The 23,051-nt window shown below is 53.2% G+C and overlaps 1 protein-coding gene across 2 annotated transcripts in view; it reads right to left on the reverse strand.

Annotated features, from left to right (window-relative positions):
* Window positions 1–4,014: 4,014 nt before the first annotated feature.
* Window positions 4,015–23,051, reverse strand: part of Htra3 (HtrA serine peptidase 3) — a 28,393-nt gene continuing 9,356 nt past the window's right edge. The window contains exons 2-9 of one of the 2 annotated variants that reach the window (XM_059275753.1): window positions 22,620–22,719; window positions 19,409–19,631; window positions 17,020–17,214; window positions 16,400–16,432; window positions 14,860–14,974; window positions 6,477–6,525; window positions 5,088–5,183; window positions 4,015–4,254 (exon numbers count right to left, since the gene is read on the reverse strand). In XM_059275753.1, coding sequence (XP_059131736.1) covers window positions 4,089–4,254; window positions 5,088–5,183; window positions 6,477–6,525; window positions 14,860–14,974; window positions 16,400–16,432; window positions 17,020–17,214; window positions 19,409–19,631; window positions 22,620–22,719 — 977 coding nt within the window. In that variant the 3' untranslated portion in view covers window positions 4,015–4,088. Of the gene's footprint in view, window positions 4,255–5,087; window positions 5,184–6,476; window positions 6,526–12,656; window positions 13,349–14,859; window positions 14,975–16,399; window positions 16,433–17,019; window positions 17,215–19,408; window positions 19,632–22,619; window positions 22,720–23,051 lie in introns of those variants that run through there. The other variant, XM_059275754.1, reaches the window with a different exon arrangement.

Below are 23,051 nucleotides of genomic sequence, written 5' to 3' on the forward strand. Positions count from 1 at the left end.
CTCACAGAGATCTGCCTGGCTCTGCCTCCCGAGTGCTGGGATTAAAGGCGTGTGCCACCACCGCCTGGCTCTTTCTCCCCCTTTTAAACAACCTCTAAAGAAAAATGAAAGCCACTGATGGCTCCTTGCATACCTATCCTAATAAAAGGGATTGGGGCCATCTAAGGCGGGTCAGACTCTGGCAACAGGCAACCTGACAGGGAAAATGCCCGAGCATTCTCAGAATCCTGGGCAGATGGGTTCATGGAGTTCCAGAAGAACACTGGGTTTGGGGGCAAAGTCTGCATCCCTTGCATGTCAGACACAGGCACAGAGAGTCCAACAAGAAATCCTGGTCCCCTCCAGAGATCGAAGCTGCTGGTCAGCACTGCTGAGGAGCACACGGGGCGCTGTCCTCACAGCTGTGTTAGTGCTGATGTTATTGAATGTGTGGGTCACAGCTTGTACCCCAGGCTTGGTTCAGCCACCCATCACCGATAAGTCGATTCAAAGAGTCAAAGTTATGACGGTAAACAGAAAAGGGAGATTTCTTCAATGTGGCCACATTGGAAGATGGGCTTGAGAGGATTGTCACTAAATGTCTTTGTCCCACTCCCAGGGGACTCACTGCACAAAGGCCAGGACTGGGAAAGAGCAACTGCAGACTGCAGGAAGGTCTGAAGACCAAGAGCCCTGGTCTGTGTGAGAAAGGATGGTGACAGTGGGTAAGACAGACAGCCGGTGACTAGGTGGTAACTGTGTACTGCTCAGGTTGGGGTTGGGGTGGGGGGCACAGCCCAAGGCCCCTACTTCCCTCAGCTGGGTCTTGGTCACCCATGTGGCAGGAAGGACATGATGAGTCCTGAGGGTCTGGTACAAGGCCACCCTGTGCTCCTTACTGAGGAGTAGTTTGTCCTGTAGCAGCTGCTGCCGTGGCTAGTTACCTGAGGGATAGGCAGAACCTGGCCAGGTCACCTGAAGATCAGCCATCCGTTCATGTATGACCTGGAACAATCCTCTTCCTCTCAGGGCCTCAGTTTCCCCTATATCCAGCAGGGTATTGAAAGGCAGGGCCCCATGCTGATTAGTCTGTTTGTGAATGGAGTTCCGAGCTGCAATGGGGTAGCCTTGTGAACACCCCTGTTTATAGTCTCATGGGACACACGACAGAGGGCGGGCAGGAACTTAGCTGTTGGGGCTTCATGGGAACCCGAAGAGTTGCACAATGCTCTGGCGGCAGCTGGCCGACTCTGGAAAAGTTGTTTTTCACAGACTGCAGCTGGCTGAGCAGCTGAGGGTCAGCCCATTTGGCTGAGAGGGGTCAGGGACCACTCTCCCAAGGCTGGGCGAGGAAGGGGCTGCTATGGCCACCCACGCAGGGCCCTGGGGTGTGGGGGCTGGACCCCAGCATTTGGTGAGCCCTCTCTAAGAGTTCCTGGTCATCTCTGAGGGTGTGAGTTGTGTGACCATGACCTCACTGAATACCATAGCTCAGAGCTGAAGGCCAGTGGGTCAGAATCCAGACAGTCAGCTCAGAAACTCCACCTTCAGCCTCCCATTTCATATAAAGTCAACCAGAGGCCAGAGAAGAGAGCAGTCAGGTAGGAACAGGAAGAGAGGAGACAGTTTTGGGGGGCACTTTGGAGCCCAGACACCCCTGTGTGCCTTTTCATTCAGGACAATAGTGTTAATTTCATTTTACAGCTGGGGAAACTGAGGTATCCATACCACCTTGTACTGGGTCAGGCTGTTGGGAGGCCCAAGGGGGCTTGTGGGGTCCCATTGCTAGAGCCAATAGGGGTCCAGACAGACTCAGGACAGCACAGTTTGGCTGAATTGGTGTCTGAGAGAGGGTGGTCAGGGCCTAGGAAGGAGGACTCAGCTGGGGTGACAAAGCCTGCCCCAGTGGGGGTGGGAATGGACATTGAGGGAAGTCGTGCTTCTGTCCACCACGTGGAAGGTACTAACACATGGCATGGACAGCAGAACACAGGATCTGAAATGTTTATGGTGACCCGTGGTGTCTTCATGTCAGGTTCTCCACAGACGCAAACAGGCCCTACTGGGTTTGGTCCAGCAAGGTGGGAACATAGAGAGGAAGGCATGCTGGGAGAAGCAGACACTGCGTGGACTACCCAGCTGTGAAGCCAGGTCTGGTCTCTCAGAAGATGCTAGTGGTGGATGTACTGGGACAAGGGGTGGACGGAAGCGGGTAGCCAATGGGCGACTAAGGCAGGATATGGCAAAGGGATTGGGAGATGTTGGTACAGCCATGCTGTGGTAACCTGTGCCTGTGTCTCAAAGCCGAGAGGGTGGCAGGTGGGTCAGCAGCTGCTCACCTTACAACGTTACTTGTTGCCCCTTTCTAGTCCTTTCCGCCTGGGCACAGAAGTAGACCCCCACCTTCCCTTCTAGTTAGTCACACAGCACACAGCCAGCCAGCCTCCACAGCTGGCAAAAATGAGGACATCTGTCTCCAGGGGGTCCCAGGACAAGACACTGATGCTGCTCCGGATGTCTGAGGCTGGGGAAAAAGAGCCCTAGAGTGGGTGACTCAAAAGGCCTGCAGATTATGCTAATGAAGCAGCCTGAGTCATACAGCTGTGCAGACCCTGCCCTTGTGTGCAGGTTGAGCTAGAAGGTCCCAGATCCTTCTGAACTCAATGGTACAGAACAGCATGGTGGTGGGTCTCCTGCCCCACAGCCCTACACCAAGCCCTTCTGAGAATCTCCTCTTGGAAAATTCGGACTGTGTCCTGCTCCCAGCCACTGTGGGCTATGGGTAACATTTGTGAACAGAAAGAAAATAGAGAGGGAGAGCAGAGATAGCTCAGCCACATGGCCGAGTATGCATGGAAGGGCTTGGGTACTCGCTGGGGGCCACATGCCCTTCTAACCGCTGATGTCTGCCACAGCAGCCAGCAGCTGGCTAGTGTCAGGAGGGAAAGGTAAAACCTCAAGGCTGGATGCGAAGGGACGGTCCCCAGAGGCCCGACTTAAGGCTGCCCACAGCATCAGGCAGCCCTGGGATCTGGTGTGTTCCATGCCACTCATGGTTGATACTGCATAAACCCGGAAAGGCCGATTACAGGTCTCAGATTGGCACCAGATACTAGGTGTGGAGCCCCAGGAAGACCCCGGCCAAGGGCGGTGTGTGTGTGTGTGTGTGTGTGTGTGTGTGTGTGTGTGTGTGTGTGTGTAAACACCTCTCTGGCTGACAGCCATGTGCTTGTAAACTTTAATTTCGTACAGTAGAGAAACATACAGTACAAGCAACCCGGGGAGTGGGGGTAATTTTACAGCAAAGCTCACAAATACACTTGAAACACTAGGGAGAACCAAGGTGCCCTCGGGAGCCTGCTGGCTGCTGGGTGGCAGTCTTCAGAGATGGCTGGCGTACCCAGAACTGCATGCAGAGGTGAAGTGGCTCAGTCCTTGCACCTCAGGCAGGTGCCAGCTCCCTCTTCGGCCACCACATGGTCACCTTGGGAGAATGAGCTCTCAGGATCGGAGACTGTGTGATCATGACACTCTGCTTCCCGGCTGCCTGGGCCAGCACAGGGCTCGGCTCAGCAGTGAGGGGCATTTACCTGCTCCGGGTCAGGACCCTGGATTCTCCAGAGGACAGCTGTAGGGCCTGCCTCCCAGGGATGCCAGGTGGCAGGGCAAGCAGCCCCTGTCTTACCATGAGGGGGTGCTGAGGCAGATGGAAACCAGATGGGGTCAGGAAAGCACTTGTGAGGGAAGAGGTCTAGGCACTGGGATGTAAGGGAGGTGGGATGGGAGTCAGGCAGGCGGGCCTTCCTGAGGGGAGAGGCGGGAAGCTGGGGGAAGGGCAGACTTCCAGGGAAGTTTCTAGGAGTTTCTAAATTCAGAGAACTCAGAAGATGACACCAGGAGCGTTTGGTCCAGGGGACACTGTGCTTCCTCCATTGGAACTGGAATTCAGAGTCAAGGCTGAGATACAGACTTCTGGTTAGGCCCAGTCTTGGACTCAGAGAGAAGCCTGCTGACCCTGCTGAGGACCACAGCAGTGCTTTGTCCTGATCTCATGAAGATTGGGATTCCGCCTTCTGTAGGCTTTGGCATGGCACTGGAGGAAGGTAGCCTCACATCACCACCTCAGGGGCGATGCTGAAGAGGAGGTCATCATTCCCCCGCCGCACCTCCAACAGGAGTGGGGACTCATTCAGGACTGCCTCCTGCAGCTCACTGGAGTCCACCAAGGGGCGCCCATTGACTTTGACGATGATGTCGCCATCTTGGATGCCTCCTCTGCCAACCAGGAGAAAGACCCTCAGCATGCACATACAAAATAATTTTGAGAAATAACACACCAATGGAAAGCTAGTGGCATATGGTGGCCAGTGATGTTCAAACTCCAGAAGGAGGAGTAGGGCCACCTCCCCACAGCAGTCTACTTGCCAATGGGGCCCCTTAGATCCAAGAGCCACAGTTCAAAGCCACTGATACGACCTACCCATCATGGCATGGATGAGATAGAAGCCAGGATGCCAGGACATGATCACATGGGACACATGGCCTCAACTTGTGGTGTCCCAATACTTAACATTGCTTTGTTTGTTTGGATTTTTTTTTTTTTGAGACAGGGTCCCATGTGGCTTAGGCTGGGTTTCTATCTAGCTGAGGCTGGCTTTGAACTCCTAATCCTTCTCTCTCCCAAATACTGAGGGTACAGGCTTGTGCCACCATAACAGGTCTGTATCTAACATTTCTGTAGTTCTTAAAAAGCAAAGACTTTATCTCATTTTGCCATGACAAAGTCTCTGGGATGGGGAGTCTGCAGAACCATGTCCTTTCTACAGATATGAAAACTGAGGCCCCAGCTCCTTCTGAAGAGAGGGAGGCTTGGAGACAGCTTTTGGCCCAAGCAGAGACTCTTCAGCCTCTGCTTCGTAAAGGAGAGATCCCTCTGCTCCAAGGACAGGCGTGGCCAATGCTCTCAGGGACAGTTCATCCCTCCCATGGCTCAGCAGAGAGGCCAAACTCCACAGTTCCTTGCCAGGAACTTGCAGGTCACGTAAGGTCGGTGAGGAGGCCCAGCCCAGGCCCCAGCACACACCTCCCCCATGTCTGGCGGAGCATACCTCTGAGAAGGTGAGTTGGGAACGACCTCTTGCACATAGATCCCGCTGCTGACCGCTGGAAAGTCTGGGTTGGCGGCCTTCAGTTCCTCCACCAAACTGGAAAGGCAGTTTTGTGTCAGCCGCTGTCTCCAGCCCAGCTCCCTGGCATGTGGCTGCCCCTTTCTGCCACTACCCAAGCCACACAAACAGCCTCCTGTGGGCTCTAAGAGCACCCTGAGCCCCATGAGCTGGGGCTGTTTAGTGGTCACAACTGGCTACGAGTGTGGAAAGGGGACAGCTAGAGGGGCGGACAGGTCCTAAAGGGTGGCAGAGGGAGTGCAGATGGGTGGGTGGATGGACAGAAGGCTCTGGGTGGAAAGGTGGGGAATGATTCAGACATGGAGTGGACGGAGAAGACTGGACAGATGGTAAGTGGACGGATGGTTGGGGAAGCAGACAATTAAAAGGTGAGTTGGTATACTAGTCGTAAGTGTAGATCGTTTACAGTTTGCTCCCTAGATTGACAGCTACTGAAGCAGGAAGAGTGAGTTGGGGTGGTTAGTGGATATCCCCGAGTTAGCCCCAGAACGTCACAATGTAGTGTAGCTTCTTTCAATACCCTGGGCTGGACTTTTCCCCCTCCCTCCCCCCCAACTCCCTCCTTTATCACTTTCATCCTGTATTTCCAGGCAGCTGCCCTGTTCTGAACCTCTACCGGGGCCAGACAGAGCCAAGAGGTGGGTGGGAACACAGCCACCTCCTTAGAACTCACAGTCAAAGTGGCCGGCAGGGTGGGAAGGATGCCTGACAGGCCATTCCAACACTGTGGGGCACCACAGTGCTAAAGGAAAGTGGGCTGTACAAAGAGAGGAGGCTCTTCTACATGAGTGGCCTGTGGGGATGGAGACATGTCCACTAGGACCTCAGAACATGACCATGTTTGGAAACAAGGTCTCTGCCACCCTAGTTGGTCAGGGATCTTGAGATAAAGTCATGGATCTGGGCAGCTCTTATACCCAGTGACTGGCAGTTTGGGGTTCACACAGGGTGGAGCAGTGCCCACAGCCAGGAGGAGTCAGGAGACACAGAAAGGACGCACCCTGGAACCTCAGAGAGTGGGGCCTGTGGGACTTCAGTCTCTGGCCTCCAGAGCTCTCAAGTAATATATTTTGGTTGTTTTTAAACCACCCACTTTTAATTACTTATTATGGAAACCCCAGGAAGCAAATTCTGGAGGCTTCCTGGAGGAAAGGGGCATCTGAATAGAGTTGTGAAGGAGCAAAGGAATCCATTGGGCAGTGGTAGTGGGTCTGACCCCTCTAGCACCTGCCAGCAGCGGGGCACAGTGGTCAGTATATGGAAGGGGTTCATGGGAGGACGGGACAGAGGGATGTCACCAGTGGCATTTACCTTGGCGTGATGGTCCGCATCCGGATGCCAATGAAGCGCTTCTTCCAGTCTGGAAATGGAACACAGTGGGTTCAGTTAAGCTACATGGGCTACAAGGTCACTGCCCTTGAGAAGGGAACCTACAGGAGACTCAGTAGGATGGGAAACCAGGAGCAATTTTGCTTATGAGCAGGGGCCTGGGGCTACCCTGTCCTTCTGACTGCTCTCTGGAGCTGAGACATATCTGGCTCTAATCTGCTCCCGGCAGGTGGCTTCAGTCCCCCCTGACCCTTCATCTGACCCCTCACCTTTGCCCCCAGCTGAGCTCCTTCCTCACTCCAGCTTCTCCAGCTTCCCCACTGTTGATGCCCCAGTGTCCTTACTGGGGCAGGAACTCATATCTCTCTCTGCCCTCTCTGTACATGCAATGTCACGTGATGATGCCCAGAGAGCACTGGTCACAGTGAGATACGGTTCTCAAGGGCCTCCCCAAACCTCTCCTCCCCCACTTCCCTGCTCCCACCCCTGATGTTCTAGTGGTGAAACCATTGGAAAGGTTCGGAACCCAAGGCAAGGCTTGACACATTTCAAGTTTTCATTTCACTAAAATTCCCTGGACACGGTGGAATTAAACCAGAAATCAACAGTAGGAAGAGTCTGTGGAACCCAAATGCATAGGAAGTGACAAGAAGCCGTTTTCAGAGATGAGAGCAGAAGGAGAAATGAGAGAATATTTTCAACTACATCAGTGAAAATATTCCTAACTAAAACTTCCAGGGCACAGAGGCTGTTCTCAGAAGCAAAGAACGAACACAACTAAACACCCATGTCAGGAAAAAAGGACTCAGGCAGGCAGGATGGCTCAGCAGGTAAAGGTGTTTGTGGTACAAGCCTGGTGACTTGATCTTGATCCCCAGAACCCATATAAAGACAGAAGATGAGATCTGACCCCACAAAATTTTCCTCTGAACCTCTACATGCATGCCATGGCATGCACCCCCCTCCTGTGGCAATAATACAAATTTTAAAGAGATTTACTTATTTTTGTTTTATATACATGAGTACTTTGTGTATATTATGTGCATCACGTGTGTGCAATGCCCACGGAGGCCCAGAAGAGGGCATCAGATCCCCTGGAAATGGAGTTACAGCTGCCATATGGGTGCTGGGAACTGAACCCAGGTCCTCTGCAAGATCAGTGAGTACTTTTAACTGCTGTGCCATCTTTCTAGCCCCAATAATATTTTTTAATTTAAAATGGAAAGTCTCAAACCAGTGGCTTCTGATTCCTTTTAAAAACAAGAAAAAGGTAGCAGACGAAACTCAAAGGAAGCAGAAGACAAGACTATGAACCAACAAGCCACAAAACAGCCCAGCAGAGATAGAAATGAACCCAAAGCCAATCCTCTGAAATCAACAAAGTAGATAAATCCTTACCCAGTGTGATCATGAGGAAAAGACAGATCGTTACCAATGTCAAGAATTAGAGACTAGGTGTCACCTGTAGACTCTCAGACCTCACAAGGCTGCTAGAGGAGCTATCCAGTGCTTGGTAGCCATGCATTCCACCACTGAGGGTCTGGAAAGCCCCAAACGCTTACGTCCATTCAAGAAGAAATGAATGGCCGGAAGCCCTCCATCTAGTAAAGAAGTTGATGAGTGGTTAAAAAATCTTCCCACAAAGAGCTCAGATCCAGATGACATCCCTGCTGAAACCAGTAGTTTAAGAAGAAACAGCCCAGGTTCTGCAGATGCCTCCAGGGGACTCAAAGTGACCCTGGTGTCTCCTGACCAAACCCAGAAACTATGTCAACAACCTCTTGTCTTGATAGGGACAAAACTGCTCCAAAGGCTTACAGCAAATCAGATCCAACACACCAAATATATAACCCATCACAGTTTCGAGATTTAGTCCAGGAATTCACAGGATGGTTTAACATTAAAAGATCAGCCTGACCTAGTGGCATAGGTCTGTCACCCCAGCTACTCCAGAGGCTGAGCCAGGACAGTGGCAAGTTCAAGACCTGCCTGAGGTACAAAGCAAGTTCAAGGCCAACCTGGGTGATGTACTGAAACCCTGACTCAAAATAAAGTTAGAAGAGGGCTGGGAATATGACTCAATGGTAGAACACTTACCTACCTTGGATTTGACCTGGATTCAGTCCCCAATACTTAAAAAAATATGAATCAGCAAATGTGAGTTATATTATACACTAGAAGAGGGAAAAAACCATACTGTGACCTAAGCAGACACACAGAAAGCACTGGGCAAAATCTCACATTGTGTGCCTATGAGAATCCAGAAACAGAAGGGAAGCTTTTCAACTTGATTAAAAATAAAAATAAAAATAAAAATAAAAATAAAAATAAAAATAATAACTTTAGCCAGCAGTATGCCTACTGGCATGAGACTGAATGCCTCTTTCTGTGGGGACTGGACAAGGAAGGACATTCCCAAAAACTTTATTCAACATTTTAGTCAATTTGGGGAATGAGGTTGGGCCATTCAGATAGAAAATGAAAGGACTATCTTTATTCATAGACCACACAATCATCTACAATAAAAAAAACCCAGTGAAATCTATTAAGAAACTACTAGAACCCCTGAGTTATCAAGTATTCAACATACCAAAGTCAAATTTGCTTGTAGATTCTGGTAGCAGGCCATCAGAAATTGGCCAGTAAACTGTATACTCAGTATAACATACACTGAGAAGCCAGATGCTGTGATCCCGGATCTGAGGGTGCAACACTGTTAAAATGCCAATCCCCCACAAAGTCTTTGACAGACACATTGTGGCTCCAATAGAAATACCATCAGGCTTTTGATTTTCTTCCATAGAGATCGAAAAGCTGATTCTCACCTGTTTCTGGAACAAAGGAGCCCAGAGATAACGAGGAACAGGGAATGGGAGGGCTCAGAGCATCTGACCTCAGGACTTCTTGGGAGAGCCACAGGCGCGAAGCCATGTGACACTGGGACAAGAGTGAACAGCTTAATTTGTGGTAAAGTTGGGAAGCCACTTGGGTGGAAAAAGGAAAGTCCTTTGAGAAGATGGTGCCGGAATAATCCATTATCCAGAGCAAATAGCGACAATGCCCTGGGGAGTAGGGCTGGAAGGGCTCTGGATTCTACCTGAATCACAGACGCATGCGGCTGGAGTTCTGAGGCCGGTGGGAGGGTCTGTGGTGTGGCTGGAGTAGCACCATAGTGAGCTAGGCTCTGGTGGTTGGTGATGCTGGGTGATGGAGTATTTGTGGGGCCAATGCAGATCTACCCAGGAGGGAGGGTCTAGGGACTTGCAGATGGATGGCAGAAGGGCATAGGACTCAGGGAAGATGAGGGGGTGCCCTTAACTGAGGGATCAGCAGGTGGGGTTTCAGTACAGTGCCTCTAATAACTCATGTGATGTTCCATAAACACTTGTACATTCAGCTCATGTAAGAACAAGAAGAGGCCAGGAGGTGAGGCGGGGAGTACAGGGCTTCACTGTGGATGCCACCTAAATCCAGGAACCTGCATCAGGACAGGATAAAGCCCGAGACTGGGTATCCAAGATGCCGCTCCTTTGACACCTCCACTCAGCCTGGAGCCTAAGGCCACGTTTAAAAAGCACAAAGCTTCAGCTTTCCGTGGGTGTGGAGCAGGGGTGGGCCTCTGTTGACTCTAAGGCTGGGGCAATTGTATCTGTCAGCCTTCCATCCTGCCCAGTCTCTGTGGGAAAAATCACTTCCGTAAGGCACGTGCAGCCCAACTGGAAAGAGAGGAGCACTGGTGGGAATCTTCACTTTGCCCCCCAAGTATCCCCCACTTTAGTGAGCATCAGCAACAGAATCCCAAGATAGAGAAAGGAGGGTACCTGAGAATGTTCTGGACCTAGAGAGCAGTGGCTACGGTATGTACCACTAAGCCGTTCTGGTCACTGTCACACACACCCTCCAAACAGTGTCAAGGGCAAAGGTCCAGCCAGGGGCTTCACACATTCCGAGACAGGTTGGAGGGCGCCTGCCCCTGAGGGTAAGCAGGGGACACAGATGACATTATTCCCATACGGGTTCCTTAGTGTAAGCAGATCTTAATGATTCTGGTTTCTTCCTTCTTTATACAGGGTAAGCGTTTAGGAGAAGGTCATTCGGTCGCTGGAATGACAGCTGACAGGCCCTTTCGCCCCACAGCCTTGAACAGGGGCTATAAGCCAAGCAAAGCCTTCTTTGGCGGCCCATATGGCTGTTGTGCACACCCCACAGTCCTTGGGGGTGGGGGCGGGGCCTCCACTCCAGCTGCAAGAACCTCTGCCACCACAGCTGCCTCTGGAGCCCGGAGGAAGTCTCACTCCCGCCAGTCCAGCTCCAGACAGTTCTGGGATGCCTCACTCCAGCCTCGAGAAGCCTTGGTGACCTCCGCACAACCCTGTCCACAGATGCCTCAGCCCTGGCGGCAGCAGTCTTCAACAAGTTCAGGGGTGGGGTGGGGCGGCACCTCCCTGGTGACTGCGGGAGCTGTCCATCACAAGCTACTTGTGATGGGCAGAAAAGCGGCTGCGCTCATGAGAGGCTTGTGATTGGTGGACAGGAAGCGGTACTGTGATTGGTAGAATCCTACCATGCTCTTTCTAGCTATATAAGGACACATCCCTCAGCCCCTATAAAGGCTTCTTACTGACTGGTCTTTTGCCTACTTCTGATTTTTTGTCAACTGGTTGCACAAAAAGCAGACAGAAAACCCCAAGCTCCCAGCCCGGTTGGCAGCAGCAAGGAGAGTTCCAGAGAGCCACTGAGAGCTATAGACCCTGCCATCCAAAGCTCAGAGCTGTAGCCCCAAAGGGAGCTGAGAGTTCCAGAGAGCCACCAAAGAGGTATAGACCCTGACACCTGAAGCTCTGGAGAGTTCCAGAGATCAACATAGGAAGACTCTGAAAAAAAAAAATAGCCAAGAATCAATACTATAGACTGAAAGACCATGAAGAGCTCAATGAGGGTGCAGAGATGCAGTCTCTAGACAGGGAGAGTGGCGGCAAGGAGAGTTGAGGAGCAGAGGGTCTCCACAGCCGGTGCTCTGCAGAGCTGTAGTCCTTGGAATGTTGGAGGTCCAGTGTGAGCCCCCGTGTCTCAGGAATATCGATAAGGGAGCTGCCCTTGGCTTGTCTGTGATTTCTCCCAGGTCGGGGACAGACACCCAGCCAGCTGTCGATGTCAGCTCCTCAGCATTTGGTCCCCTCCCCTTCAGCACATAAGCCTCTCCCTGGCTCCGATACCGCCTCTTGCCTTTTGGTAAACTGGTGTCTTGTTTGGTAAACCTTCGAACAAAGCCTGACTCAACCGTGAGAAGGTGGCTATCCCCTGATGTCCCTTTGCCTCCTCTCAGCCACTGACCCCCACCCAACAGCCAATGTGTCCTACTTACCATTACTCCTTCCCCAAGGCCCCGCGATACCTAGCCCATGTCGGTCCCCTGCTCTGAAATCTCCTCAGTACCACCCCCACAGACTGGCCTCCAGGAATGTTGGGCTCTCCTGCACTGCCCACAACTGGGATAGGCATGTCCCCATCTCCTGAGCTCCTCTGCTCCCCATTTTTCCTACCCAGGCCCATCATCCACAAGTCATATCATTCCAAGGTCCGCTAGGTTTCCCTCCCCGCTAGAGGGAAGGCTCAGAGGGCTGTGTGCACACTTATGAGCAGGCAGGGCAGCCCAGCCACTCATACACTTGCTGTGACTGCCCAGCCTTGGGAAGGAGCTGAGGTTAGGACAGACCTCTGGGTCCAAGGCTAGCCCATCCCCAGTTGTCAAGGTTCCCAGAGCTGTTCCCGGAAGGATGCAGAGAAGCAAAATTGCTGCCAGTGGCTCAGGGCCCAGCCCAAGCTCCTCTCCAGCCCCTGCTTCTGTACATGGCGGATCCCATGTACTCCCTAGGCCCACCCACCTCCTCATCTGGACTCCAAACATGGGAGCTCCCCAAAGGGAATCTGTGACCTGCGGAGGTAGGGGTGTGCTTTGCCCATTGCCTGCCTCTCCTGTCACCCTGAAGCTCCTGGCTCACAGCCAAGGGGACAGCTCCCCTAAACAGTACTGCTCTGGTCACTCAGGAATCTGAAAACCCCCAGAGGCCCCTGCACTAAGCCCTGGATGAGAAAAGAGATGTACTCGATGCTTCCCTGATTTAGTAAAAGTAACGTGTTAAAGAACTTAGATTAGCTGGGTTCAGGTCATCCAATGTTTTTATTTCAAAAAGGAAAAGCATAAATAAGCACAAATTTCAGAAGGACTTTAAATCAACAGACTCCACTTAGCTAAGCCTTGTCAGACCGTCAGGTGGTAGATACTGTCCTTAGGTAGGGATGGGGTGAGCATTTCCCCAGAACCCAGGGTAAGTGACTGGACACTTGTGACTAGGACAATTGCTCTCCAACAGAGGAGCAGATCGGGCCCCAGTGAGTTCTTATCTGAGAGTGAAAGTGGGAATGAGGGGACAGGAGGCCACTGGGCCATGTCCAGCACCACAGTCATCCACAGGCCGGTCTATGTGGATGGAGCTCCGATCCCATAAATAGGATAAACTGGAAAGCCCTGGTCACTAGACAAAGGGCCAAGGCTACCAACGGAGCCGAGGTAGAACCCTGGGCTAGTTCTGAGCTTCCTAGCAGCAGAGGGAAAAGATGGCTAGTTCCCATTGTTCACCAGAGGTGCCTCGAATTCTTGGGAGAGACAGGCTCTGTCTGTTCCTGTCATCTTCACACAGGGCCACTCGGAACAGAACAAGGCTCCTCAATTGCAGTTCTCCATGGGACCGGTCTCTGCTGTACTGGGGTCCATGTGTGTGGCTCGCAGGGCCGCAAAGGGAGGGGCAGGCAGGAGGAAGGCCCCTGCTCTCAGTGCGGTGCTGGTGAGAGGACTAGGGGGAGACAGGGAGGCAGTGTGAGAGGGTATGGGCAGCAGGAGCTGGTGGGGGTGGGGGGGATACAGCAATTGGCAGCTCACTGGGCTGAAAATGGGAGGGTGAGGGCCACCAGGAGCCTGAGAGCAGAAGTGGGGCCCTTTTCTGGACAGTGGCCATGATCACTAACTAAAAAGATTAGCATGCTCTCACTTGGAAAGCCGCCTTGTCCTTGGCAAGTCCTCTCCCTAGAGGGATGCAGATGGCCACCCAAAAGGGCAAGAGGGACCAGAAATGCCTGTTTCAACTGGAATGAGGGGATAGGGGCTGGCAGGAGGTGACTCCCAAGGACTGGGTTCTTTGCCTTTGTTCCCTTGGAACAGAAGATACCCTACTAGGCTGACTGTACAGGCTGAAAAGAGTACTTAGGGATGCGTAGATGAATGGGTGGAAACATAGATGAATGGGTGGAAGCATAAATGGATAGGAGGAAGAAGGATAGGTGGATGAATGGATTGATGAATCCATGGATGGGTGGATTGATGGATGCATGAATGGATGGGTGGATGTGTGAGAGAATGGATGAATGACTGGGTGTGTGTACAAGTAGATGAGTAGATAGAAGGAAGGGTAAGAGGATGATTGGTTAAATTAATGAATAGGTAGATTTGTGAGCAGATTAGGGGGGAACAGAGGAGTGAGTGGACATGTAGATAGATGGATAAATGGATATAATGATGGACAGATGAATGGGTAGACTGGTGGATGGGTGAATGAGTGAATGGGAAGGTAGGTGGATGGGTAGATGAATGGATGTATAGATAAATAAATGAACAAGTGAGTAGATAGTAAATGGCTGGCTGGCTGAATGAATGGATGGATAAATGAATGAGTGGGTGAATGTATAAATTGATGGATGGATAGATGGGAAGATAAATGGGCAGGCGAATGAATGTATAGATTAGTGGGTAGAGTGGTAGATAGGTTGATGGATGGATGGATGAATTGGCGGTAAATAGCTGAGTGGGTAGGTGAGTGGATAAATAGGCAAATGGATGAATGGAAGGAACAGTAAATAGAATGGATGGGTGGATTGGCACACAGATGAATGGGTAGATTGGGGAATGGGTAAATAGATGAAGTCATAGATGGAGGGTTGGATGTGTGGGTAGATGAAAGGTGGATGGATGGGTGGGTGGACAGGAGGACAGCAGGAAGAAAACACTATTTTCTGCCAACTAAGAAGAGTCCCAGGAGTCCAAGTTTGGATGGTGGGACCTGGGAAGAAATTGTCTGGAGGAGCAGGGGGTGAATGTGGCCATGAGCTGAGTGAGAGGCATAGAGGAAGGCCCTAAGAGAGGCTGGGGATGAGATACTCTGGGGTCTCCTGGTTTGGGAATGATGAAGGACCTAGTCTAGGGGTAAACATGGCTTAGGTAGCCCCTGCAGATGGGCCCTGGCTAACCTGAGCTGGGCTGGACCTCGTCCTGGGGGGCCCTGCCTTACCTGCCCCCTAATGAGTTCTTTACCTTTCACGTGCTTGTTTTGGAACTCGGAGAGGAAGCGGGTGATGCGATCCGAGGGGATGGCAAAGGAGATGCCAGCTGCAACCTTGAGTGTGTTGATGCCGATGACCTCACCATCCTGAGAAGGGTGAGCAGAGTGTGGAGGTTACTCGGGGGTGTGCAGGCAAACCACCAACTGCTCTGAGCTGGGTGTGAGGGCACTCTTTCCAGAGGCAGAGCCAGCCATCGGTGCCCCACTGAGATGCCCCAAGCAGCCCCCAGCTACCCTGGAAAGATGGCTCTCTAGGTCACATTGGGGTCAGTGACACTACCCCCACCCTGTGTAACTTCCAAGTCCTGGGAACTTCTGTTCTACCCCGGAGAAGGCTTTGGGGAAGTTATCGGGTTGAGCCTGCTCTACTAGCCCCTGCCCCTCTGCCCTAGGAGGGAGGCAGTGCCCACAGCACCTAGAACACCATCTACTCCCATCAGAGACCTGGACCCCTTCTATCCCTTCCTTTTGAAAGCAGAGACCAGTGAGTGGGGCCAGGGCAGCAGCCTGTGTAATCTGTTTTGAGCTCGGTTCCCACCCTGCCCAGCTTCATGGGGCCAGTGCCAACAGAAGGAGCTGGCCCAGTCAACGGGACCCACTCCTGGGCAGGACCCCTCCCAAAAGCTGCCTGGACATGGGAGGCCTGCTGGACGTTTTCCCTAGACAACCCGGCCAGGGCACTACCAGCTTGTCAGGGAAGCTCTCTGTGGCCTAGGGCAGAAGCTTAAGCTAGGTCCTACCACATGGGCCTCTCTCCCTCAACAGCTTTGCCTGGAAAATACTGAATGGGAAAGAGACGGCCACCTACCCAAGTGGCCTAAGTGCCAGCTAGACACAGCCCCAGCCCATGAAGTGCCCCACTGCTGTCTTCTCCCACCCTGGTAGTGTCCCATGTGCTATGTCTTTTCCTTGGCATTCCCTCCCCCCACCTATCCCTTCATCTCCACACCCTCACTAAACGCTCCCGTCTCCAGGAAACCCTCCCTGGTCTGTCTCAGTGGCGGGGCCTGTATCCCTTCAGAGCCTCCTCAGGTAGTCCTGGAGCACGTGGGCCCATCAAGTCTGGACACCAGCCACTCTACGGATAAGTTTCCTTGAGACAGGCTGTACTAAGTCTTCAGAGTCTGGGGTCCAAGCTGAACCTCCTGCCCTATTCTGGAAAAATCTCAGCCAGGATGAAGCTGAGCCCGACTCTCGAAGGGAAGATAACATAGCTCATGGGGATGGTCTCTCCTCTCACCCTAAATCATAACTGAGGACAGCTAAGCCCAGAGTAGCAGGAGCCTGATCTGTGCCCCTATTGCCCAGTGCCACCCAGGACACACGGTCCCAGCCTGGCAGCTGTTTTCAGTTGTCCCTGAGGGTTCCAGGTAGCACAGGCCTGGTGCTTAGGTCTTCCTGGGCCTCCAACCCAGCAACACTGCTGACCTCTGGACCAAGGACCAAGGGCCTTGTCCCTACCTCTAGCCTGTGCCTCAGAAAACCAGACACTCCACTTTAGCGGACACTTACCAGGTTCACCAGGGGTCCTCCGGAGTTCCCATACTGAAAAGGGGGAAACACTGTATTAGCTGTGCCATGAACCCCCTGATGGTCCCCCAAGCTCTTTCCCCATCACTGACTCCAGCCGGTGACAAGATGGGCCACCAGAATTGACTTCCACTGCCTTGGTGTTCAACCCACAGGCATCAGCAGGCAGCTGTCTCTCTGACCCTCTGGGTCTCTGCACAAACCATGCACTTCTGTGTCTCCACAACTCACCAGCTGCTAGTGTCTGAGGTTTGGTAGTCTCTACAGACATGAATGACTCCAGCAACCAGTCATGGCACGCACAGGAGTACATACCAAGGCACCCAGGCTTGGGGCTGTGTGAATGTAGTGGTGCCATCCAACATCACCTTAATCCTAGTAAAGTCAAGCTGTGTGGGGCAGACTAAGACCTTCCAAAGGTGTGACTGGGCCACCCCCATCTCTGCAGCTGTCCAAGGTGGCCCGTCTCTTGGAGGCAGTCACTGGGTGAATGCTCTACATGAGATAATGAAAGGCATTCCTAGATAATGGTGTGCTGTTGGATGGGACAGGGAACAAGCTGGTCAGAGGTCACTGAGGTCAGCCTTGCCCACAGGACTCACATTGATGATGGCATCTGTCTGGATATAGTCCATGTCTGAGTCCCGGAGGCCCAGCTCCTTGCCATCCCGCTGGGCAGTGCTGACAATGCCCGTTGTCACAGTGTTCTGCAGGGCAAAGGGGCTGCCAATGGCCACCACAAACTCGCCGGGCCGCAGGTCCGCTGAGTGACCCAGAAGCAACACAGGGAGCTTTTTCTGGAAGGAGAAGAGAGGACAGCGGCTCAGACCACAGATCAGGATCCTGACAGGCCCCTGGTCTCTGGAGAGGAAGGACGCCATTCACAGCCCAGAGACCAGGCTGGGGCAAGTCGCCAGTGTGAACTGAAGGCAGACTGGGGTTGGAGCCCACAGAACCAAGGCTTATCTGAGGAGGCCATAAATGTCTGTCACGGGGAGGTACACAGAGCATCCAGGCCGGGGCCAGGCCTCTGACATCCTTGAGCCCAGGGGTTTGTGAGGATTTTGTTTGTTTTATGAGACAAGAGCTTTCTATGCATCTGACTGACCTAGAACTCACTCTGTAGACCAGGCTGGCCTCAAACTCACAGAGATCCAGCTGCCTCTGTCTCCCAAGTGCTGGGATTAAAGGCATGCGCCACTGCCCAGCTAAGCCTGAGATTTAGTGGTGACAGTTTGCTCTGCAGGTCAACTGAAAGCTACCCAATGCCCTGAGGTTTGGTGTGCTGCACCCCACAGAGGCACCCCATGGTGGGATATGTAGCTCCCTGGAGCCCTAACAAGGGCCTGGGAAACCTAGTTTGGAATCTTTGATATCTCAATATAGACACACAAGGGAACTGAGGCCAGGGAAAGGAACACCCTGCCCCGCCATCTCAGTACACTAAGTACCTAAACACTCTTTAGCACAGGGCTAGCAGGGCCCATCTGTCTGTGAACTCAGTTACCCATCCCTGTGGCTGCTGTGGTCTGAGAGAGTAGGTGTATATGAATATCTGGTTTGGGGAGCTGCAGGGCACAGGTTCTGATTTCAGAGGCTCCAGGAGGTGTGTGTGTGTGTGTGTGTGTGTGTGTGTGTGTGTATGTGTGTGTGTGTGTATGTGTGTGGTGTTGAGGCACCTCAGGGCAATGTTCTTGGTCTATCTCTACAGCAATCATTTATGCTCTTAACACCAGGGAAACTGTGGAATAGCTTCCTGCAGCTGCCCATGGTTGAGCATTCAGCCTCTCCTAGCCTGGAGACTCTGAGCACAGCAGAGCTGCATGCTGGCCTTAGAGAAGCCGGGCCTTCCCAGTGTGAAGAGTTCTTGTCGCCTCAGCCCTTCAGTCTGTCCCACCCACCCTCAGTTTCTGTGCTACCATGAAGAAGAAATGCACCAAGACTCGGCCCATGACAGGACTCACAACTACAGAGGGTCTGTATCAGGGTTGGCCATTATGGATCCTCCACCTTGACAGTGAACTCTGCAAACACCGGTCACCACAGACACCGAGAACCTGCATCCAGGAGGAAGCTAGGCTCCACATAGCCACACCAGCTGGCTCACAGACATCTAGAGGGAACTGTGTGCCTGAGCCTGACTGAAGGCACCGTGACATGTTTGATGGTGGGTGCAGGGGACGCAGAAAACCCCCACGGCCATCCCAGAGCCATGCGACGGTACCACTGGGTACAATACAAACCAGTTTGAGGATGGTTTGCATCTAGATTAGCTCTGCCACTGTCAGCTGTGATCTTAGGTGTGGGATCTAACCCTTCTGAGCCTCGATTTTCCCTCAGATTCCAAGTGATGAGAATTCTAATCTTCCCAAGGCTCCATTTCTCCCTGTAAGAGTCTAGGTGATGAGGGTTCTCCTGCCCTGGCCTGTGCCACAAACAGGAAGAACACCACCTGGGCTTCTAGAAGCTTCTGGCGACCATAAAGGGTCGTGTGGTAGCCAGAGTAAGTGTGGGCACAGAGGTAGAGAGTGGAGCCTGACTTCCCTGGTCTGTCAGCCCTCAAGGACAGGGAACCCCAGATGTGGGCCCGGCTAGGACAATAAAGAGGTGAGGAGGTGTGGGATGCTGACCCCCTCCCTCCTGTGTCCTGCTTGTTTCTGGTGTTGGCACCTTGGGCAAGGGCAATTCAGAGGCTCCAGGTCTGATGTGGCCAGTGGCCCTGGGACTCAGAGTGCTGCTATCCTCTGGGAAGGCTGAACTAGTGTAGATGTGCAGGCTGGGGAGGGCACTGTTGGGACAGGCTGGGGAGGGCATTGCTGTGCGGGCTGGGGAGGGCACTGCTGGGACAGGCTGGGAAGGGCACTGCTGTGCAGGCTGGGGAGGGCACTGCTGGGTGGGCTGGGGAGGGCACTGCTGTGTGGGTTAGGGAGGGCACTGCTGTGCGGGCTGGGGAGGGCACTGCTGTGCAGGCGGAGGACCCCATCCGCTCACCTTGGGGTGGATTACAATAGTGGCGATATCGGACTTCTTGTCAATGTCCTGGATGGTGGCCTCATAGGCATCCCCATTCTGCAGCTGCACCTTCAGCTGCTGCCGGCCTGAGGCGGTGCTGGAGCTGGAGACCACGTGGGCATTGGTGACAATCAAACCAGCCTCTGACATGATGAAGCCTGAACCACTGGACAGCGGCACGTTCCGGCCAAACAGAGGGTGCCTACACAGGGAAGCAGGGGAACATTCAGGCCAAGGCCTTGGCCTGGGGAGTCAGCGTGGTGGAGGATGCAGAATCACGTGAGGTGAAAGAACAGGCTTGGGGGAACCACTCCCTCCACAACCTGGATTTGAGTTGAGGCTGTCACTGTGGGTGCAACCTTGGCAATACTGAGGCTGGATGCAGTTCATGGCCGTGAAGATGTGACCGTCATCTCTGATCTGCAGTTTGCTGTACTGATATGTTCACAGTACCTGTTGACATGTTAGCATGCACCAGCCCACAGTGGCGCCAATGCCTGCCAACAGGGCCCTGGAGACAAACAGCCGAGACTCCAACTGCCAGTCCAACCTCACTCGTAACCTAGCTGCCCTCAGGCAGGCTCTATAAACCCTCTGAGCCTCTGTCTTCCCATCTGGGAAATGGGCTGTCTGCTTAAGGAGTCTTGACCCTACTTTCAGGATGGGAGGAGGCAGAAGGTTGGTGCAGCTTGGGACCTTCCTCAGAGTGACACACAAAAGTACACAGGCCCTGAGGACCCTAAGCAGATGAAGAAGCCCAAGTGTCTAGCACTCTGGAACATGTGACAGTCTTTTCAAAATGTCACCTCAGCCGGGCGGCAGTGGCGCATGCTTTTAATCCCAGTACTCGGGAGGCAGAGGCAGAGCCAGGCAGATCTTTGTGAGTTCGAGGCCAGCCTGGTCTATAGCGCGAGATCTAGGACAGGCACCAAAACTACACAGAGAAACCCTGTCTTGAAAAACAAAACAAAACAAAAAAGTCATCTCAGCCTGGCAAGAACAGGGAAAGCAACAAACATCCTAAGTGCTTCCTAAAGCCAGGGACAAGTTCATTCAAAGTTCATGGGAGACTTGTGGGTGAGTGTGTCCCCAAACAGATGTGATCAAGTCCTGACCACCGCTCCATGGGTGTGACCTCATCTGGAAGTGGGTCTCTGCAGATGTGACAGAGCTGTGACGTTTTGATGGAATAGGGGCCCTATGTTCAAGCATCAGTACCTTGAGAAGACAGGAAGCTGGAAGAGGCACAAGGGGGACATGGGAGATGGGTGGGTAGGAGGTACCCCAACCCGAGGACATCCAGAACCACTAGAAGTTGTAAGCTAGCCCAGGATCTGAGTGGGATGCCCTGCAGACATCTGATCTTGGACCTTAATCTCCAGAGCGGGGAGGCAACACGTCCCATTGTTTAATCCTCCAGTCTGTGGGGCTCTGTGACTTAGTCCTAGGTAACCTGCTGTGCAAAGCTCTCCGGGAGACTGAGGCCCAGAGATGTGGCACTATTTGCCAGGGTCAGGCAGGAGGCAGAGCAGAGCAGGGTTCCCACCATGCCAAGCTGCTTAGGGCAGAGTCTGTCTCCATCTACCAGCCATAACTCTCTGAGAAGCACGGCAGGGTGGCTAAACCCAGCTCTTCTCAAGACTGCAGAAAGGGCCCGAGAGAGCCCTGCACCTATGTCCCACAGGTCAAGGGTTGTGGCTGAAAGGTTCTGTGTTGTCTGCCCTACCAGGGCCTTACCCACCCATGAGGCTTTGGCTCCACGAGCCAGACATCACTACTGCCTTAGCCTGTGATTATCCAGCTCAGGGTTAGTGCCCCAGGCCCCCTCAACATACACAGTCCCTCCTTAGCCCCCCTCAGTTGGGACAGCCTCTTAGTGCACCCATTTGTAATTTCCTCAATGATGTGCCTCAGATTTTACCCCAGGGAAAAAGGGCAGGGGAAAATCGGATATGGCAGGGGGGTGCTTTTGCTCCAGGGTCAGACAGGCTGGAGTCAAACCTCAGCTCCAGGTGGATGTGATGTGGGGTGTGTGTGTGTGTGTGTGTGTGTGTGTGTGTGTGTGTGTGTGTGTGTGTAAAGGCCTTGGGAGGCATAGGTCTATAAGTTATCAATCATAGCAGGGACCTGGCAGGCAGAAGGGTCCCACAGTCCCACGGGGCCTGAGTCCCCATCTGGCTCTCTTTTCCAAAAGCCCCAGGATGGCTTAAGAAAACAGTCTCAGAGCCAACATGGTCCAGAGGTCAGGCTAGACCCCGGATGAGTACTGTTCATCCTCCTCCCCGGGCATATACCCCCCACCCCCCCACCACACACACACACACACACACACACACACACCTTGCCTGTGAGGCTCTTGCCACTGTTAGTGGGCAGGAGGTTGAGTAGCCTGACACTTCACTGGCCATGGAGCACAGAGGGAGGGGATGGTGATTGACATCAGTAACCAGGCAGCTCCATACCAGAGTCAGACTAATAAGCTGGTCACCAGCTTCCCTGATCCCTATCAGGTGGGCTCCTGTCTGGCTCCACCATTCCAGCTGGCTCCCTCCACTCAGCTGCAGGGCGAGAAGGGTGGAGATTGTTGTGTCTAGAGTCCTGAGGCTCCTGCCACAACCGGCTTCTCTCTAGGGGGTCTAAATTGAGACCTCAGGACCGGATGTGAGTGATGGGACCTTGGCTGCTGTGTCTGGAAGGCAGGGCCTCCTCATCCAGCACAGACATCTCTGGGAGAGAGTACTGGGTGTGGGAGGAAGGAGAGGAGGCTCCTCCCCTGTCTGTGAAGAGGGATCCTGCCAGGAAGCTAGACCGCACATCACACAGTGGGCTTCCTCTCCCATAGACAAACCTGCTTCCCTGTCCACCCACCTCCACTCAATCAGTCCTCCCTCCCCTCCGCATCTAGCTACGAGGCTCGCACATCCTCCCTCACGCCTGATTCAGAACACTTGTCCTGTTGAGCTGGTACCTCAGTGGGACTGTCCCCTGTTTCTCTGTATCTCCTAGACGCCTAAGTACTCACTTTAGGCTAACCTTCAGCCCCCAGGTACATCAAGTTTCCATAGTTGCTTCTCATCCCACCCCACCGGTTGCTATGCCTCGAGCTGCTGGAATCAGGTCTAGTTTGGGTGGCAGGGCAGCTGGGAATGAAATGCTGGGAAGCTGCAGAGCAACACGGGGCCCCACGCACCTCAGGAAGAGCTCTATATGGACCACGGCGGGCGCGATCTTCTCCACCACATCAGCGATGAAGTTGAACTTGTACCGCGGGCTGGTCAGCTGGTGGAGACCTGCGCTGGCGGCAAGGACCAAGGGTGTCAGTGAGACCTGCTGGCTCCCAGCAGCCCCTAGGCCCAGGGTGGTAGAGGCCCTGCTGCAGACCCCTCCCTGGATTCAAAGCCCGTGTCAATATGCTCTGTATCCCATTCCCCAGAAGTGCAGGGATGCCCAGACATCTGGGGTAGTGGTCCCTGCCCTGGAGAATGGTTAACTAGGACTTTTGGGAGTTGAGCTTCTGCACATTTTCCCCACTGGACTCTTGGGGGTTGAGCAGGAGTCATAGAGAGGTTTGGATCTTAGCTCCAGGAAGCACAGGACCGATGCTGAGGACCAGTGTACTGAT

The sequence above is a fragment of the Peromyscus eremicus genome, chromosome 10, assembly GCF_949786415.1.
Source record: "Peromyscus eremicus chromosome 10, PerEre_H2_v1, whole genome shotgun sequence".
Taxonomy (NCBI): Eukaryota; Metazoa; Chordata; class Mammalia; order Rodentia; family Cricetidae; genus Peromyscus; species Peromyscus eremicus.